At 37.2% G+C, this 20,923-nt stretch overlaps 1 protein-coding gene across 1 annotated transcript in view; it reads right to left on the bottom strand.

Annotated features, from left to right (window-relative positions):
- cacna1ab (calcium channel, voltage-dependent, P/Q type, alpha 1A subunit, b) overlaps window positions 1-20,923 on the bottom strand; it is a 70,375-nt gene that overhangs the window by 18,130 nt on the left and 31,322 nt on the right. Inside the window, exons 26-42 of the mRNA XM_077719108.1 lie at window positions 20,831-20,890; window positions 20,307-20,413; window positions 15,797-15,896; window positions 15,512-15,672; window positions 15,292-15,429; window positions 14,654-14,855; window positions 14,426-14,590; window positions 13,710-13,820; window positions 13,340-13,423; window positions 11,141-11,257; window positions 11,006-11,071; window positions 10,824-10,921; window positions 10,604-10,754; window positions 9,979-10,106; window positions 7,571-7,667; window positions 1,927-2,032; window positions 1,224-1,331 (exon numbers count right to left, since the gene is read on the bottom strand). Coding sequence (XP_077575234.1) covers window positions 1,224-1,331; window positions 1,927-2,032; window positions 7,571-7,667; window positions 9,979-10,106; window positions 10,604-10,754; window positions 10,824-10,921; window positions 11,006-11,071; window positions 11,141-11,257; window positions 13,340-13,423; window positions 13,710-13,820; window positions 14,426-14,590; window positions 14,654-14,855; window positions 15,292-15,429; window positions 15,512-15,672; window positions 15,797-15,896; window positions 20,307-20,413; window positions 20,831-20,890 — 1,999 coding nt within the window. The remainder of the gene's footprint in view (window positions 1-1,223; window positions 1,332-1,926; window positions 2,033-7,570; window positions 7,668-9,978; window positions 10,107-10,603; window positions 10,755-10,823; window positions 10,922-11,005; window positions 11,072-11,140; window positions 11,258-13,339; window positions 13,424-13,709; window positions 13,821-14,425; window positions 14,591-14,653; window positions 14,856-15,291; window positions 15,430-15,511; window positions 15,673-15,796; window positions 15,897-20,306; window positions 20,414-20,830; window positions 20,891-20,923) is intronic.

Raw genomic sequence — 20,923 nt, 5'->3', positions numbered from 1 at the left:
TTACTGGATGATATATGAAAACTAGATTATATGTGTATTCAGGATTGTTTTCCAAAAATAACATTAAGATGAGAAGGTTTATCGTTTAAGACCAGGCAAAAAAGAAGTGATCTCATCATCTGTTGTGCAACATCCGGATACATTTATACAACACAGTATACTTGTCAAAAAAGCGTTTGGTCTTTTCACAGGCAGATGCTATTATTGATTTTTTTTTCATTCTCCAATAAACTGTCACTATCCATCCCAATATCCAAATAATCATGCTCCAGACAGGATAACGTAGCCACCTCACTGCCAAACATTATTTTGTTAAAAAAAAAAGTAAATTTGGAACCAGGTTAGGTCCATAGGATGACACATTTACGACATATATAATCAGAAAAATGTTCAGTTTGACTTTCACAGCGGCGTGGCAACGAAACCTGAAGCACCAAAGTGATATGCAATAAGATCACATTTTTATTTACTATATTGTACTTTCCATGCAATCATTCAAGAAAGCAGTCTTCTAGAAAACATGCATGGTCAGTCAACATTTACTCATTATTCATGCTAATCCTTTCCTATCCAATCACCTCAAATATACACTATATTTTTATATATGTTGACATTTCTTCCTGTAGTGAAAAGACTCCTATAGAGAATCTTCTATAGTTGACACCCCCTGATGGCAGGATGGAATACAAATGTATGTATATGTACTGTGTGTATACAAGTGAATACAATTAAAGTGTATATAGTGTATTGTGATAATCTATACGCCGACCGTGTAGTACATGTCATTTAGGTAATTTCTAAAGTAGTTTTGCAGTTTCCAACAAGTCAAAAATGCTTAGCAATAAGCGATAGCTTCAAAAATCTATTTTAGACACAGGCTTCCTATTAAAAGTAATCTCGAACAACTTCATATTGCAGAATGGAACAAAGGTCTGACTTTTAAAAGCAGGCTTTTCTAACCCCTAACCCTAACCCTGACAACATTCCACTACTGTAGTTAATTTCTTGTTGATTGTTGGTCATGTTAACCTATTAAAAAATATGAAAGATTGCCTGTGATGTTCTTGTATTGTATTGATTACCATATGTAACCTGATCAGGGGGTGCAAAGCAGTGACTGATTGGTAAAAAAGCTTTACTCTTGGTGAGTTTGGTGATCAGACATACAAATACTATTACCACTATCACCAAGAAACAAAAGTGGTACTTTCCTTGCAACTTACCCTTGTGAGGCGTGACTAGTAGGTCTAATGTCTTCTGCGACAGGTTGGGCCAAATAGCCATCATCTCCTTACGTAACTCGGCATCCATTTGTTGCTTGTCTGCACCGCCTGAGAGGGTTCCATTGATAATATGTGCATTCGAGAGAAAAACATTTGCTTTAAAAATATAGAAGAACAGTGCAGAAGGAAAGTGTGGAAGCATTAGGAGACAAACTTTCACACAAAATAACAATAACTTTGTTAGCTATGATTTAGGCTACCACGTTTGCCCTCAGGGTTTTGGGCATATTCAAGCACTTTTCAAGGACTTTGAAGGCCAATGTTGCAGTTTTCCAGGACCTTTTAAACATGATCTCAAATTCAAGTGCTTTTCAAGGACTTTAAAGGCCAATGTTGCAGTTATCCAGGACCTTTTAAACATGATCTCAAATTCAAATGCTTTTCAAGGACTTTCAAGGCCAATGTTGCAGTTTTCCAGGACCTTTTAAACAGGTCAAAGGGTAATATTGGGAACCTTGCAACGAATCAGTGCATTTACATGTAAAATAAAGACTCAACTTACAAAAAAATTCAAGATACAAAATATTTTCTGGAACAAATTAATTTCATAATTAGAGGTTATTTACCCCAGTAACGTTAATAATAACAACCTGCAGTATAAATCCAGAAAACGGTCATAATGAGCAAGAATTTGTGTTTGTACCCTTGGCAATCTTGATATCCAAGGCTGTCCTGATAAGCGCCATAAGTGTGGAGTTGAAGTGGACCGTGTTGTCGTCGGCCACGGGCAGGTCCATACGAAGCAGCCTCTGCGGAGAGTCAGTCGGCAAGGAAAGCGTAAGAATGCAAACGCGTCCTCGCCGCTCCACAGCTGCGCCCGAAACTCCGTGGAGGGACGGAGGCGGTAAAGGGGCTCGAGGGGGGGATTGCGGTTGAGAGAGCTCCGTAGACAACAACCCAAGAGAGGTGGGATTGGGACCATTGTGCCAATTGGATTTGGAGACTGCTTAAAAGTCACTGGTGGATGCGCTGGCAAATGCGACAGCGTTTAGCGGGCGCTAGAACGTTTGACTCAGTGGGCCACTTGCGTCTCCTGATGTGTCAGTGATACTCGATAAAAGAAAGAACAGCACTGTGCTTTTGTGAGTGTGGGTGCATTTTCTCAGTGTTGATTTATTTATTCTTAGATATAAAATAATGATGAGGAAAAAAGCATTTTTTTCTGTTTATAAGAAGTCCTATCAAAAGATTTGATTGCGAAAATGTTATTATTATATTTAAATTGTTTTCCCCTGAGTCTTTTTTTGAGAAAATATTTGGAATATGAGAATTTATTTCTAGGAAAGAATGGAACGAAATTGCTGCATTTTTAGAATTTGAAAATACAAATTATGAAAGAAATGGACAAAATAAGTAGTAATAAGGAAAAAAATGTCGGAGAAGTTGTTTTTCCATTCTGCGAAAAATAAAAATCAAGGCAAAGTATGGAAATGAAGAATTCTTTTAAATTCAAAGCCTTCCCCATCTCTAAAAGGTCATATTCTCCAGAACGGGGTCAAATTTCCAGATGAATCAAACTACATTTCTCTGGGTAAGATTTATAAAAAAAGTGATATTAGGGAATCCGAGTCATATTTTTCCAGGGAGTCGTGGAAGGGCTTCATTCCGCCAGAGCCCAAAACCACCAGGAGGAGCAATCGAGGGCCCAAACTGGCCTCCGACCCAAGCTTTGCCCATGTTCCCGAAATGTGTGAATGCGCTGGCACATTCACACATCTATGCTATGCCACACCAAAATAGAATATGTATACAATATATGTAACAAAAGTACACTTACACACAATAATTTGCACAGACCTCAATTAAGTTAAAGCTTAATTGCAGTCCCCCCCCAAAAACAAACCAAAAAAACGGTATCACTGGTGCTTTTCGTCAGGAGACGGCTTCTTCTTTTTTTTAAACTAACATTGGCGTGATCTATAGAGCTCCCCCTACCAGCCAGGAGGTTCCCTGCATATATCAGATAAATCCGATGGTGGACCCATTGGATAGAACCACACAAAGCCAGCCAGGAGGGCGGCTTACGGGTGGTTGCTATCGAGACCGGTGGGTGTCCATCGGGTTTACCTCCGAACATGAGCGTTGGGCACGCACGGCGGCAAGCACAGATGACGGTTGGTTTTGTGGGCATTCTCCAAGGCAGGTGGCGGCGAGCATCGGCCAACATCAAGCGTACATGCAACATCCCCCTGGTGGACCACCCAAAAATCGCATGCAACGCCCCTTTTTAAACCAAAGTGCTGTTAGCCCCGCCCCCCACTACCTAATTTCACAGACAGTACAAGCAGCCGAGCATCCGTGCAAAGAGAGTATCCTCAATCTGGAAATGATTGATCCTATACTCCAATTGAATGAGTGTTTTGTTAAGTCCAATTTTTTATTTTTATTTTTTTTTTTCCCCCTAGTTGAAACTGGATGGTAAGTCAAGATCTCTCTCAATGCTATACGGGTGCAGTGTCTGAAAATAGGGGGTGTCAGAGTAGGAAATAAAAGGATTAGTATTGTGGGAAACCCGTAAAAGAAGACGACAAAAAGGAAAGATAAATCATAGATGTGGTTTGATGTTCTTTGTGTTTTTCAGTTATGAAATAGAAGGACTTTTTTGTTGTATTGTCGTGGTAATCGATACGCAGTATTAGGAGTTTTAGTGAGGATAGAGTTTAAAATTTTGGTTAGGTTTGTTTATTCAAGATTGATATTTCTGATTTTCTTTGAATTATATTGCAAAATAGCCATTTTTGAGAATGAAATCCTGGTGTTTTTTGATTAAAATTGGTTTCTCTATATTTTTTTCTGTTAAGTTGTCAGAATTTAGAATAGTACTATAATTTAAAAAGTTGGAATAATGTGAGAATACAGTTTTTCTAGAATAATAATTTTAAAAATTGCTTGAAAATGCGTATATATTTTGAGAATATAGTATTTTTTTAATTATACATGTTTTTTTTAATGCCAGAGTCATATTAGAATTTCTTTCAAATAGAGATACATATATATTTTGAAAGAAAAAGGGTTAAGGTTATGAACTAGAATAGTTTTTTCTTGCCTCAAAAAGATGAGAATAAATTACTTTTTAGGTTTTAGTCTATGGAGAACAAACACTTTGCTATATACTACACTCATTTTTTTATACATGTACAAAAATTATATGGAGAAAAATAGATATTCATCCAAACTGTTGCAATTTTTACAATTGGATTGCAGTACCATGGATTTTTACATGAATATTTTTCTATATTGAGGTATTCAGCTATTTAGAAAAAGGAGATATACAATACAATAATAAACTTTGCTTTTAAGGGTTAGGTTAGGTATATTTTTTTTTAAATAATACGAGAGTAAAACCACAAAGGATAGAGTTCAAGTGGTGGTCCTGTAAGGCTGGGGGAGGGGGTCATGAGATGCGATCAAAGGTTTAAACAATAGAGGGGACGAAGGATGAGGATGCCGAAGAGCTTTGTGACACTACGGAAAGTCGACAAAGAAAGTCTGCATGTACGTGTGCTTGTGTTTGGTGGAAGTGTGTGTGTGGAAAGAGAGGAGGACTAAAAAAAGGACAGAACAAGACGAGACTTGACGACACTGAAGTAAGAAGTCAAACTGAGAAGCCAGCAAACGCTTTCTGACAATTCTGATATCCTCTCGACGACAGTAGTGAACTAAAAACGTTCCACAAGACCCGAACGCTGGCCTTTTGCCGACTTAGTGGACGTCAGAGGGAAAGAGGAGAAGTGGGAAGAAGGGGATGGATGAACGGAGTGCTCAGATGGATCACAGGAGAAAAAAAAGAACCAAGTCAGAAGACAGAAGAAGACATAAAACATAAAGATGATGATGGAATTACTTCATCCTGATTCAATCGGTTTTCAAGGATAAGTATTATCTACATCTTACAGCAGAAAAAGGTTTACACAACTGCTCCTTTAAGACTTTAACTGTTAGTGAAGGTGTGTCCAACTGGGCAGATTTTATTGGTCCATAGCGAATTCTGAAAATATCATTGAATATGCCTGGACAAGATGCTTAAGTCAAGCCTACATATTTGTATTTCTAGGCTTTAAGACCAGATGGAGAAACTCAATTAAATAGTGTTATTCCTAAAAACTATTTAGGTGAAGTTCAATCATTTCATGACATACATTTCATTAAAAAAAAGATCTGAGTTGTTTTTGGGGTTAGATTTAGTGTGAGCTAACTTCCATTTAACATGAGTTAAATGTAATCACTTAATATTGAACATAGTTATTGTTAATGAGGGGGCAGTGGACATGTTTAAAACAGCTATTTAGTTTGACATTTTTCCCTAATATTTTTTTTTTACCGTTTCTATGCCTGGATATTAAGATGTATGCAAAATTGGTTAGTAGTAAAAAAAAATCAAATAATTGACTATAGCTGAGAAAACCTCAATTAGCCATTAAATTATAGCCAAATACAAAAAGTTTTAGTTGTCAGTTATGTCGCTGTAAAATTGAGATGCCAAGAAATAGCGAAAGAAAAAGAAAAAAAATGAACAACAAGACAAAAAGAGAGCAGAAAAACTTCTTCTTAAATGACAATAAATGGACACACTGAGGGATGATCCTAAGCACAAACTCTCAACTGGCCTCAGGGTTTGTTTGAAAAGATAAAACAACTCAAACCAGAACATCGTTACGCCATTTTATCATCTTTGTGTACGTGTGTGCATTTGCATGTTAGCGCCATCCACAGGAACCAGAGAGCCAGAGGGCCGCAGCCGGGGGGCCCCTTTGCCGCTCCTTCTGTACCCGCATCGTCAGCAGAGCGTCGTTGCCGTGAAAAGTTAAAAATCACGCTTGTCAATAAACTGTGTTGCGGGTCGGTGCGTGTATTTCTTGTACTAACTAACGTATGCGGAGGTGTGTTTGCGTCCGTGCAGGTTGCAGCTGGACAGGCAAAGTTCCCTTTCTCTGTTCCCTCGCTCCTGTGGCTTGACGATAGGCTGGCAGGTGACACTTAAAAAAAAAAAACATACAGAGCCCCAGATATGACATTGGGACGGACACCATTTAATTATGGCCGCGAATATTGTACAACGTGTGCATGAAATACTAATGTGTGGCCCTGGATGATTCATAATGGTCACTCTAAAAAAATAAATGAATACATTCCTGGATAGTTGGGTAAGCAAATGGAGTACACCTTATCTTGAAGTGCTATGAGGTAAATTACTTCTACGTTTCTTGAAAAACTGCAAGTTTTGCTTTTGCAGATGTCCAGCTTTTTTATTGGAAGGACTTTAAACTGAGAAATCAACATTTTTTGTACATGTTGTACATATTTTGTGGCCAGAAATGGTCAAAAAGTGTATATTTATTGAATATTACAGCTGTAATTAAATCAAAAGAATGTAATGTATTAATATCTGAATATAATGTATATATGTGAAAATGTAAATACTTTAAATACTGTACACACAGTGAAATTAGTTCTTCTATAGGCAATTTTAACTATTTTAATGATGGGAACAAGTTACTTTTTCGCTCTTTACTGTAGTATTATAATATTAGCCAGGAATTGAAAATGGGTAAAGTTTGTGTGTATTCACATTTTCGGGAATGACATAATTTATCATGAATTATTCTATTCACCCATAGCGAATTTAAAAACAATGTGCTATATTTAAACCCAAACCCTTAGTAATTGTGGAGAATATGCAGATGATATGTTAATTTCATCAGCAATGGTATTTAGTTAGCATTAAATATGAGCATTTTTTCTTCTTGGTAATCCACATGTTATATTGGTACCAAATATGCAATCTCAAAAGTATATTTACATGATTGCCAGCATTGAATCATTGCTAAAAAGTATATTCTCAACCTTAAACAAACCATTTCTACAAAAGGTGCATTCACTTTGCTTACCCTGCTCTCCAAGGAATGCTATTAATATAACAAATTTCAATTTTCTCCACACATTTGACCAAACTCATATGCACAATTTGATATTTCTTGGGCCTAAACCAGCATTTTGTGCGCACGTTAACGATATTCTAGCCAGAATTAAAAAAACTTCCCCTCCATGTTACGTCTGGGACTCTGTATAAAAGTAAAAAAAATCAAAAAAATCCATTGAGTCCACTGTTACACGTCACTGCAACCACAGAAGCTGGGGCCGGCGCCCTCCGGTCCCACGCCAACAGAGGACAGCGCGCACCACCACCACCACCACAACCACCACTAACCACAGAGGGAGGACAGGTAGTGAAAGGACATAATTTGAAGGTAGAGAGGGAGGGGAAAAGGGGGATGGGGCGAGTCTACCTTATAGGCGACCCGGGCGGGACACCTCTTCCCAAGGCCTAGCGGCGGACACATGTGTCTTAGCATCTGATACATGTCTGTGTAAGTGATCCGGCCGCTACACGCACACACATGATACAATCACCCCGACAGACAAGAACAAACGATGCCAGGAGGGGGTGGGGTGTAAATTAAAAAAGATGAAGGGATTGACAAATAGGTGAGGAATAACCCAAAGTAAAAAGGACACAAGGGAAGGAAAGAGGGAAACAAATACACACAAAGGTTATTGCTGTTGTTTGTCACCGTGGTGATGGACGTGTGGTTGGTTACTGTGGTGATATGCTGAAAGGAGGTAGAGGATGAGAGGAGAAATATTGGGGAAGAGGGGAAAGGGGATCGGACGTTGTGTGTTTAAGGGCTGTTTTTCATGGTTTGGATAGAAGGGAATCGCAAGGCACCCACACAGAAGTACAGACTCACACATGTGTTCACTGTTAATAGAGATAGAAGTGGTACTCAAGTTCATTTTCTTTGGGATACTATTTAGTTCTGCTACTTGCTCTTTGTTAGCGTGCAATTCTAACTGTGGCTTATTAAGTACTGTAATAGTATGGTAGAGTTACATATACAAATATGTACCTGCAGTTGTGTGCAGAGTAAGAAAGTATGATGTTTTATATATGCAAAGTGCAGACAATAATACAGATCATGCAAAGTACAGTATAGTAGAACTGTGTATGTAGTATGTAGCCGCACAGCAGTAGTAAAATGGGCACAAATGCTTTTTAAAATAAAAGCAGGTGTCTGTGTATATATATATGTCTTACTTTGCTTTGTACAATTAAATTAGGTTTTGAGAATTTCTATAATCTATTTCTGTTAACGTGATTGTCAATTTGTTGACATCCATTTCTTCAAAATATAATTTCAATTTTGGTGTATAGAAACATAAAAATAGTAAAATGTGAATATAAAAAGCAGAATGTATGGTGGATGTATTGTGTACATATTAATGCAAATACGGTATGGTAAGGTATTCATAGTACTAATAATAGTGTGCTTACTTGTATGTATAGTATACTGTGTATATGGACATGACAACACACACAAAAATGAATGAAAAAATATTGTAACTGAATTTTTTGTTGTTGTTTTTGTTTTGTTTTAAAGTTAATCTAGCACTTCCAACATAGAGCAAGTAACAGACTCGAAATAGACGCTTACCCGACTATCATCCCTCCCTTTTTGTGTGCGTCTCTATGCTAACCAACCAAAATGGATGACAGATGCAAGTGACCCCTGCCCCCACACCCCTAAACGTTTCCTGCCCGGGCAAAAAATCAGACAGCAAGCAAAAATGAAAGAAAATCAATGACATATTGTAACTTACTACAATAACTAAAACATCACCCCCCTTGACCCGACAACAGCGACTGCAGTGCACCACCGCATGCTTGTGTATGTGTGTATGTGTCAACAAGTGACCCCCCCACAACCCCTCACCCCTGAAAACCCCCAAGTTGATAGAGAGATGAAGTCAAAGCAACAAGTGAGTGACAAAGAAAAAAATCCATCATTCATTCCAGTCTAATATAAAAAAAAAAAAGATATAAAAAGGCGAGCAGGTTGCGTTTCTTAAGTTGCTTTTATGGGGAGGGGGCGAGGGGGTGGGAGGTGCAGTCCAAACCTTGCAGGCCACCCTATGCGGGCATTTCTTGCCAAGGCCCAGGGGAGGGGAGATAACTCGCAATAAACTGTACATATCCTTATAATGTATGCGCCCGCTGTAAGAAAGATACAAGGGAGGAAGGTTAGGAGCACGTCACACTGCTCACACCACAAGAGAAGAGTCAAGAAGAAGAAACAGCATTCATTGACACCCTGGAAGAGGGATGAAAGATGCTTTCCTCTCACACACACATACAAGAGGAAGAGGGTAGAGGAGGAAGGGGGACATTTTTTTATATAAAAGAAAACATGTAACAAAAAGACACCCTGTAAAGTGTCAGGGTGGAAGATTTTTTTTTTTTTTTACATTCAGGAAACAATGCAGAGTGGTGCTTAAAGCTACCAACTCAATGAATGACTTACCTTTGGTTTTCATTCAGTACGAGTACAGTACATGCTTTAGATTTGGGTTTTTTTTGGCTTTAAATATACATTATAGTGTAGAAACCCATAGATAGGGGTTCAGGATAAGGTTTTTCATCTGTCTTTGTGATAATAAGTTCCTGAAAATGTAATACTACGACAGTACTTCATTTTTTAATTGTGGAGTTCATCCATATTGGTTATTTAGGATCATCAATACTTAGTAATAACAAGGAATGTTTTGTTCTGTAGTATCTATATGCTTCAATGTGTTAGTTTTACAAGTGGAATTGTTTGGTTAAGTGGTGGATGGGGGTGTAGGCTGCTCCACTCACCAGGCAGCAGGGTCGTACTCAGCCCAAATCCTTACGTACTCATCCAAATGGTGCGGTCCAAGAATGGACGAGTCCCTGGTCAGGTACTCAAAGTTGTCCATGATGACAGCCACGAAAAGATTGAGCATCTGCAGAATATTCAGTTTTTCATAGATCTAAAACAATGTTTATTTGAGCTTTTTTATATTTTTTTTAGATTTTACAAAAACACAGAAAAAATGGATTAAAAATGTACAATTATTGATTTAAAAGGGAGAAAATCAGGAATTTTAATATACATATACTCTTCATTTTAATTTGATCCTAAAATAGAAAGTCAGCACTCAAGATTTGGCCCCCGGGCCGCCACTTTGACACATGTGCCCTAAATAAAGCTTGTTTCCTAAAACCGTCATTAATTTAAAAAGTTTTACAGTCAAGTACCCTTGAATGTCTACTTATTGTCAATACTGCTAATAACTTCAATGAAAGGCATTCATTTGACAATTACATTATGGGATTAAAAATAAGATGTGCATGTATGACAGGGGTGCTCAATACATAGTACTAGTGAATTGCCATGGTAGAGTTGTATGATTGCAAAGTTTGAACAGTCCCAATGTTGGATTTAAGTTGCTGTACTCACCAGAAAGGAACACAGGAAGATGAAGGAGACAAAGTAAGTGTAGGCAAAAGTGCTGCCACATTCGGGTTCGGTGTTGCCTGAAGCCGGGTCACACTCTTTGCCTCCCAAACATGACAGCATGATATCATGCCAGGCTTCACCAGTAGCACTCCTGCAGGTTCACACAAGAATGAGCATAATGCAATTAAATAAAATGCATGTCTGCCAATTATCGGCGCACCTGAAAAGCAGCATGAGGGCCATAACAAAAGTCCTGAAGTTGTTGTGGTGGTCGATGGCGCTGTCGCCTTCTTGTTCCAGTGACAAGTTGCCAAACAACTACACAAAAAAACATGACATATGACATATAGAAACAACTAGTTCTCATCTATATTACGGCATTAAATAATTGTATATCCTCACCTGCATGCCAATGATGGCGTAGATGAAGAAGAGCATGGCGATGAGCAAGCACACGTATGGCAAAGCCTGCCAAAAAAGTGGACACGTGTTGGTTGAAACGGGGGAAAAGTCCTCGTAAATTGTTCCGGTGCTTACCTTGAAGGACTGGACAAAAGTCCAAAGCAGGATGCGAATGGTCTCGCCTTGGCGCAAGAGCTTTATGAGGCGAGCGGCTCGGAATAAGCGCAGGAAGCTCAAGTTGATGAAATTGTTCTAGGAGGAGAAGAGGCTTGGTTAAGACATAAGTAGGTTTAACATTGGGGAAACTTAAAAGTGGAAGCCGGGGGAGAGCGGAGGTGGCCAGAAACGAGGCGGGGGGTCGGAGGGGAGAATCAGAGGGAAGTGGACAAAAGAGAAGAGAGGAGTCATCATCCAATCTGGTAAAGCTGATTTTTTGGGGGGGGTTTGTAAATGCACTGATCCAAGGAAGTACAAGCAGGCCACATACAAAGATGGAGGACAGAAGTCCTACTAATAACAGACACGCAAACATGCGCACATAGACCACACATGCAAGAGCGCAAAGTAAATGAGGGGTGGGGTAGTCAGGATTTTTAATTGTCATTAAAAATATTGGTTGACATTGTGAAGTAAACAATATTTTAATTCAGTAAAAAAGTATTTTGATTAAGATGTTTAGATTAAATTGAGAAAATACTTTTAATAATTTGGTCTATTACATAATTTGAATATAAAATGATGACTATAAATTGTGTCAATGGTAATGGTAATTGTTCTATTGATTGCATATACATTGACAATCCTGCTCACAGACAAACTTTAGGTTTTGTTTTGTTTTATATCGTCAGTATGCGCTTGCAATTTTTCAAGGAATATGATTATTACAAGAATAGAATATAGTAATCGGAAATGGAAGAAGAATAGCAGCAAGCAGCATTTCAACAGACCTTCAAAAAAGCCACGTGCATGATTTTGAATTCAAGCATTCCAAAAAGTAAGATAATAATTGTATCATTTATTATCTTGACTTGTATTGCATTGAAGATATTTTCATAAAAATACCTTCATTGACTAAAGAAATAAAAAATATAATTTGCAAATTTCAGATTTTTACATTTTTAACATTTAGTGTCCACTATAACACATTTAATTGCGACATATTTTAAGTTTATGATACATATCTATTCTTCTCTTTATTGGCAATTTAATCCAGTATGTCGCACGAGCTGATTTACAAAAAAACACTACATTTAAACTGATTTAACAGTTGTATTATGACTATTTCCATATGAACTATTCTGTAATTTCATTCAGGGATTGCATGCACAAGGTTTCAAATATCCAGGGTAGGAAAAGGAAGGTTTTATTTGGGTGATTTGCTTAAATGCGGCTTTTTGGAAGCACAATCAATGAAGATGCAGAGGAAACTTGGAGAGATAAATTACAAACCAACCAGATTCTACATGTGCGGTGATGTCGAGGAATGAATGAAAGGAAGGAAGTTGGGGTGAAATATATATTTATACACATTGATAGATATATATATAGGTATATTTATATTGTATGGTCGGGACATGAGCACATGACATCATAGAATGATGGTCACAATGGAGGACAAAACAATGAGGGATTTCATAGTGCATTTTTCGGGGGGCAGAAGGGATTGGATGGATTATTGTTTTATCGGAGAAGATAAAGAAAGCGTGGAAAGACATGAAGAAGGAGAAGAAGAACAGCGAGTCATTATGAGGCTTGTAAACGTCACCGTGGTAACATGTTGACATGTCAATGAGTCCCTCTTTGGGGTCACAGATGGGAAGTTCTTAGATTCCCATTAAAATAATCATATGTCCACAAAGATAGCATTAGTGATAATAGTTTTTATCAAAATCAGTTTCTATCACAACTACATTCTTGTATTTTAATTTTATTTTTTAAATATTCTGTTAATACCGTTTTTTTCATAAATCATAAAATTTGACTTATGTTTACACGCTTTTTTATAATAATATAATATAAATAAATAGAATTTTCTTTATCATTGTGACACAAAAAGATTCATCAACGTATACTAGTAAACATCTTAATATTCCAACTACTTTTATACAGTTAGAACCATCCCAAATTGGTCTTTTAAATGAATTTATAGAATTTTCACTCACTATTAAAATGAACTAAAGATGCTGCTGAGCTAAAATGTTGCTAAAGTTAGACACCAAAGAGGGACTCAACACAAATACAGACATTATTCACATTGCTATAGAAAATCTACAGAGAACAGCACCAAAATGATTATACAAAACGACTGTTTTTCCGTAATTGATGGTCACTTACCCCTAACTCCGTCACCAAAATGTCAGTGATGCTACCCAGTACAGAGACAAAGTCAAAAATATTCCAGGCATCTCTGAAATAATTCTGTTTTGGACACACAAAAAAGAAGAAGTTATCAGTTGTGCAAGGACTCATGTTGCCATGGAAACAAGGGAAAGGAGAATGGTGACAGTTGGCGTGCACTCTTAGGGGTCTTTTGGGGACATCGGGAACACGTTCCAGATCTGTCTACCCGAAATAAACCTGGCTCATGAATCAATGATGGGGGGCCTAGATGTGAACACGCGTGTGTGTGTGTGTGTGTGTGTGTGTGTGTGTGTGTGTGTACGTGTGTGTGTGTGTGTGTGTGTGTGTGTGTGTGTGTGTTCACCAGAGGGCCAAAAGCGATGATTTTAAGGATCGACTCCATGAAGAAGAAAGTGGTGAAGACGATGTTGAGGTTCTTCAGGACATCGTCGTATGTCTCCGAAGCCCCGTCAAACTGCATAGAAAGTTCACATTAGCACACATTTGTATCACAAAGTCCATTTAGGAAGAAGAAAACTGAAATTTAAAAGTATATTCATATCTATGTCCAAGTATGTACATACTAATAATGAGGTCCAGTAGTTAAATGCATCCCGTGAGCAATTTTCTTATAAATCAGATATTTCCCAATACTAACTGCGACTCTTTTGTAGTGTGTTTTATAAATAGAAAAACAATATTCAAGTAGTGCTGCTCCTTTTGGTTTACTCACATTAGCCACAGGGAGTCAGTATAATACAGACAAACAAGTAAGAGTCGCAAATAAAATAATATAAGCAGAGGGGCCAGGCTTCAACTCAAAAAATTGACCCAAAAGCTTAAAATGTTCGCTTCTTATTGGTACTTTAAATAAACAAAGTAATTTTTGTCTAAAAGTTTTGCATGTACCCCAAAAAATGAGTCCAAAGTTGCACATTTTGACCTGAAAAATGCGACTCTCAGTTAGAAAAAATTGGTTATCTTTTTAAAAATGGGGCCCAAATTCAAATATCGAGTGCATTAACATCCCAGAGCCGTACATATGCATTTTTTTGTTCAAATCGGATGTACAAAACTGACCTTCATCATGAGGACGATGGTGTTGAGTGCAATGAGGGCCATAATGCTGTACTCGAAAGGGGGCGACACCACAAATTGCCACATGCGATACTGGAAGCTTAGTTTGTTCTTGGGCATGTGGCGTGTCAGAGGCTTGGCATTGATGGCAAAATCGATACAGGCTCTCTGCAAAAAAGAACATATGTGAAATTTTCCCATAATGTAAACGTGCGGGTTCTCAGTTCTCACCTCGTTCTTTTCTAAACTGTAATCCTCCATCATCTTATCACCCTGTTCTTGGAAGGTGATGATGATAAGAGCCACGAAGATGTTGACGAAGAAAAAGGGAAAGACAACAAAGTAGACTACATAAAAGATTGACATCTCCATTCGGTAACCTGGGCTGGGGCCCTGGTTTTCATATGTGGAGTCCACTGAGGCTTTTAAAACCCTGCAGAAAAGAAGAAGCTCGGATTAAAAAAAAAAAAAAATCCTCAAAAAAAATACTGTAAAAAACATTGGTGACACTCAAGTCTATTCTGACAAATCTAAGAAAAAATAAATTGATTGTTTTAGAGTTATTTCTGATCTTAAACTCAACTCAAAAGCCAAGTTACTTAATCTAAAGGCAACACAACATTCTGATGAACTAAATTAAGTATTTCAATGCAACCGAACAAATAAATACTTCTTTTAACTTCCAATAACATATTTTTTTTCTTATCCAATGTTACAAATCCATTTTTTAAGAATTAGCTTTAGAAATAAACATAAAGACTTACTATATTTCCAGCAAAATTACTTTTCAATTTCAACAACATCTTTGCATGATTTTTTTAGTGTATTACTGTGTGTGTGTGTGTGTGTGTGTGTGTGTGTACACTTACTGTGGCCAACCTTCTCCAGTAGAAACAGTGAAGAGAGTAAGCAGGGCCCATGCCACATTGTCATAATGAAAATTGTACTTCTTCCACTCCCTCTTCTGAGCTTTAACCTCATCCTTTTCATAAACCAAAAACTCGCCCCTGCCCAAGACACAAAATCGACAAAAAAAAAAATAAAACATTGGCATGTTACCATTACACCCGAGCCGAGATTTTCACTCACCTGCAGTCACGCTCAAACTCTTTAGACACATCAGTGCAATAAAAGAAGCGTCCCTTAAACAACTGAACGGCCACCACGGCAAAGATGAACATGAAGAGCATGTAAACGATCAAAATGTTCAAAACGTTCTTCAGTGAGTTCACCACGCAGTCAAAAACGGCCTAAAAAGTGTAGACAGTGAAAAAATAAAAGTCATTAGCATTAAAACTGGACAACAATCCATTGCTTGTATTTTTATTATTGCTAAAAATGCCTGGACTTTCTCAGTGATGAAGACAATGTTACCTTGAGTTTAGGGAGTCTTTTGATTGTCTTGAGAGGACGCAGGACACGCAGCACTCGAAGGGACTTTATAGTACTGATGTCTTTCCCCTTACTGCTTCCCCTAAAGAGAGAAAGAATAACAATTACCACTTAATGCTAAAGAAAAACAATAAATAGACTGACAAAGTAGTTCATCCTGATTACAAAATAATAACAGTCAGACATGAAACCACCGAATTCTTGAGAGATTTCATGGACATGGAGAAGCATCGTCATTGTTCAACATCATTAACGTCATCAGGCATCTGCCGTTAGAGTGCCCAGGCAAACCTCTTTCTTTCTTTTTCACTTTTTTGAGAAAATTACACAAAAAAAAAGTTCTTCTAATGAGAGAACACATGGCTTCTGCTCACCGTCGTCGCTATGACGACGGGAAACGGAGGCTATGTGGTTCTTTTTGGGTCATGTGATGCGTGTTGGGCATCGCATGACTTTGCCAACGTGGATGCAAAGCGAGACGTGAGACAGTGATATTTGACGCAGATATTTGTTGACGTTTTTGTAAATTTGAGGGGATAAAAAGAATGAAAATGAGTTATAATCCTATTCAATTGTACTTTTTATGCCTAGGGATAGCATTGACTGTAGTTTTGTTTAATAATGTACATCTTTATTAATGCAGATTGTCATATAAATTCAGTTTTTTTAGTCTTGAATGAAGATTTATATATAGGTATGGATATTTTGTCATCGATTGGTTAAGCAAAATAGAATGAAAATCAATCAAAAAGCAGAATATGAACTCTTTCATGCGTAAATGATGATTTTTCTTTAAACCCGTAACAGGGAGCTCATTAAAATAACTTCTGAAATGGCTGCTTGAAAATAAACCAAAAAAAAAACTTTTTGTACTGTTATTATCGACACCCAATCTTTGTCCTCTTTTCCAAGCTTTCCTGTTAATGCAAATTCCACAACACAATCCATAAATGCAGCGTGATGGCGAGGATGAGGCGAAAGGACACGGCCAGTAGAAGAACAAAGAAAGAAAGAGCGAGAAGCCAAAGTGATCCGGCTCCGTAGGAGGAACTAGAAAGAGGACGAGTACAACTTTACCGAGTGCTGCTCCTGTGGTGGCGGTTAGACCATGACAGAGGAAGAGAAGGATAGAAAACGACACACGGTGGAGGACAGAAAGCCAAAGGTTGAAAGAGATGGGGAGAAAAAGACATTTACATGGGAGACACACAATTAGAAGAAGGACAGCAAGAAGGAATGCGACTGGAGAGGGATTCACTAAACGTGAAGCAAAGTCCACCTTGGACGAGATTTTTCTTGATTATTATTTTTGTTTTTTTGGCGAATGTGCCAGAAAATCTGATTTTTGGGAGGACTAAAAAACAGGTGGAGGATTTTGCTCCATGCTTGGTTCAGCATATCAGCATTATTGTATATATATTAATATAGTTATTGTGTACAGTTGCAGCAAGCAAACAAAACTGGCTTCTATAATCAAGAGGCATTCAATAGGTTATTGTGAATTAAAAAAAAAGTTAAATGAAAAATAGCCCAAATTTGGTGTATTTGTCAAATTAAAAATGATAGATTGTATGGGCAGAAAATAAGATAAAAATAATGTGATATGAATACAAATAAGAGATAATAAAGTGTAAATGAGATGATAAAAAACATGGAAGTAAATTAAAATCAAAAGTAAAGAAAAATATAATATAAAAAATGCTAAAGGATATAGGTATAAAATAAAATGAAACATGCACAAGATTAAAAGTAAAAATAAAATATAATAGAAACAGATAAAATATAGATATGATAGAAAAAAAGTAATGAGATGAAAAATGAGAATAAAATGTGAAATTAACAAAATAACACAAAGAAACTGAAAAAAAATCGACTCCACCACAGAATGAACCCTCAAAGTTTTGCAATTAAAAAGAGAATTAAAATAAAACAAAAACACAATCACCCAAAAAATATTCCAAAATAATACATTCATCTAATAACAAAATACAACTGAAGAAGTTCTATTTTTCATGACTGCAATTCAGCTGTCAACAACCACTCAAATACGACTACTTTCAAAAAACACAACACAAACCTTTCTCCATAAATACAGTGCGTAATACAATTCAATTCAGGCCATAGAGGAAGCAGCAGTGTGTCCACATGCATTTGGACACATTCTTATCTTCTTCCAACATCATACGTAATCAATTAAAGCGGACGGTTGAGCCTGCCGCATAAATTGCCCTCATTAGATCGCCAATTGTCTTTGGAGATGCTATCAAGGGGCTTTGGACGTGCATGTCAGCAAGGGCACGTTCACTTATCACACACACACACATACGACCACACACACACTCAGCATGCAATCCTGTTGTAAAAGTGTATCATTCAGCATTTGTGTGGGGGGATGCAGAGGGTCTGCAAACTTCCCACTGCCAATGAAACCCGTTGCACGCTGACCATGCTGAAAACCTGCGTGCCTGGGTGGGTTTGTTGGGGTGTGTGCATGTGTATGTGTGTGTCTGTGTGTGAAGAGGGTGGAGAAAGGAGGTGGAAAAGAAGATTAAAAGGGAAAGAAGGGAGTGGTTTTTATCTTTAAGTGTGATGACGGTGCCTTATGTCCTAATCATGTATAGTAAGTGGTAATGTAATGCAAAGTGTTGTAAAGTTTAATGTTTTTTGGGTGTTTTTTGCTAAGAGAAAACTAATATAACTGTGAGAAGATTCCTCATTCCATTTAATAATGTAAAATTTAGGTTTTAGCACAAGTGTTGTCGATTTAAAAATAAAATCTCATATTTATGAGACTAAAAGAAATACTGCAGTAGCGAAATCTCAATAAAAACAAAGAATTTCAAAGAAATACTAAATAAATAAATGGTTTAAAATAAGTGAATCTGATCAGATAAAAGTCCACAAAAATTAAAATAAACTATTATGAAAGATCTTGAGTAGATAAACAAGTCAATATGAAATAAAACGCAACCATAGTATAAAATTCAGATTATTTTTGAGTTATAGTAAAAAAATATATGAATAATGTGCAATCACATTTAGCCTCAGCGTCATATTTTAAAATTTTGAAGTACGCCAAAGAACACCGCATTGGAATAAAAGTGTGGATTCTGAATAATGAGGCTCAAGAGTAGGAAGAAGGCAAATGGGGAAGTGGGGTTATGTCATGTGATGTGATGTGAATTCATGTGAAAAGAGAGAGGACTGGACGACTCACGGCCTGCTTGGCGGCAAAATCGTAGCGGCGTTGAAGGAGGGAGAACACGTAGTTTTGGAGAGTGAATTGTGGTTCCAGAGAAAAGACACTTACATCAAGAGTGACATTAGTGTGACTTTGTGGGAAAGCAAGATGCATGGTGATGATTGGGGGGACTCCACAAGGTGCCCTTTTAGGGACCCTGAAGGTTCGTAACAACCAAAATCAAGGTTATAATTGAGTGCTAATTACTTTAAAGCCTGTTCTACACTTTACAACTCGCACTACAAATGCTAAGTTGGAAAACAGAAAGAACATTTGAACTTTTTATGTCTTAAAACCAATAAAAGTGCACAGACACTTTTTTCATACCAGCTAGCAGAAACTGGAAAAGTGGTACAGTGCAAAACAGGCTTTTTATAGCTATAAAAAGTTTCCATGATGAAATCAAAGATTGATGACCTCTGCCCAAGAAGGCATGTTATATATTAGGTGTTCCTAAGGGTGTTTCTATTTTTGTTTTCCATGACCACGACCGACAGAATAAAAAAATGGTTATTTGTTACATTAAAAATATAAACGTTCTCAAACACAGACAGTAGGCAGTGATTCTATATGTTATTATTGTAATTTAATGCAGATAGGGGATCATATTAATAGTTTTTGCTTATTTTGAGTTATCAGTTATTGTAAAATTTTCATTAATTACCACCACATGAAGGAAAAAGTACTTTGGATCTCAATTTCATTCGACTGTAGAGCTAGAAAATAATATAAATGTGCATATATTATTACATGAGTTGCAATAATCAGTTCATCTAACAAAACTAATACTTTGGATATACTGAAGTTCCTCTTCCATTCAGCTGTTTGGCAATTTTAATCCATTATTTCTTAGCACTTGAATGACCACACTATCATATTTTTTTGTCCCAGCTTTGACTCTGATTCTTCACGTTTCACCACTTTAAAGTTAAAAATAAAAGAGAATATTTTTCTGAATTTAATAAAATGTATGTATTTTTAAGATTTAAGCCCTGGCAGAGGTCTGAAGAGATAGATGATGGTGGAAGTGAACACAGAGAAAGACCAGCTGATACAATGAAGAAGAGAAGATGAAGAGAAGAGAGTTTCAAGGAGGAAGTGGATCAGTGTTGTGATCTGCTTCAAGACGGCATTGACATTGTCCAGCCACTTGAGTGGCAATAAACAAGGGTCTTTCTGTGGATATATGAGTGCGGGGGTGTGTCCTTGCAAAAATGACGGCGACGGCGTGAAGAGAAGGAAGTCACTTACGTGAAGGCGAAGGCCACAAGAGCACCCGTAACCACTATAAAGTCCAGAATGTTCCACAGGTCACGGAAGTAAGAGCCTTGGTGGAGGAAGAGGCCGAGCACCACCATCTGGACCACATAGACAATCTCAGTTGTGGTGACATTACATTGTTATTCAGTCCTTGTGAAATGTCATTTTTATTTAGTAAACTATTGAATAAAATAATGTATGAGTTCATTCATATAATTCAGTTTTGAACTATGTGTTTTCAATCCCTGAATTTGGAAAATGTTTGACATTTTAACCATATGGGCTCCAGTATTTTGGATGAATTTGACATTAAATGACACATGATGTATTTTCTGCACTATAACCGCAACTAAAATATTTTTTTCCACCTTATAATTTGATGTGCCTTATATATGGATCACTATTGGTTAGCCATTGCAACCACCTACCACCACAACTACTATTGAAGGTGTGCCTAATAGTGCAAAAAATATGGTAATTGTGCTGTAGATATAAAACCAGCAAGATCATTGTACCTTGATGAGCATTTCAAAAGTGAAGACGCCAGTAAACACGTAGTCAAAGTAACGCAGCACCTGGAAAGGATGTGCAAAATTTAGCATACAAAT

Source organism: Stigmatopora nigra, chromosome 6 (genome assembly GCF_051989575.1).
Source record: "Stigmatopora nigra isolate UIUO_SnigA chromosome 6, RoL_Snig_1.1, whole genome shotgun sequence".
Taxonomy (NCBI): domain Eukaryota; kingdom Metazoa; phylum Chordata; class Actinopteri; order Syngnathiformes; family Syngnathidae; genus Stigmatopora; species Stigmatopora nigra.
This window is presented reverse-complemented; position numbering and strand designations above follow the sequence as displayed.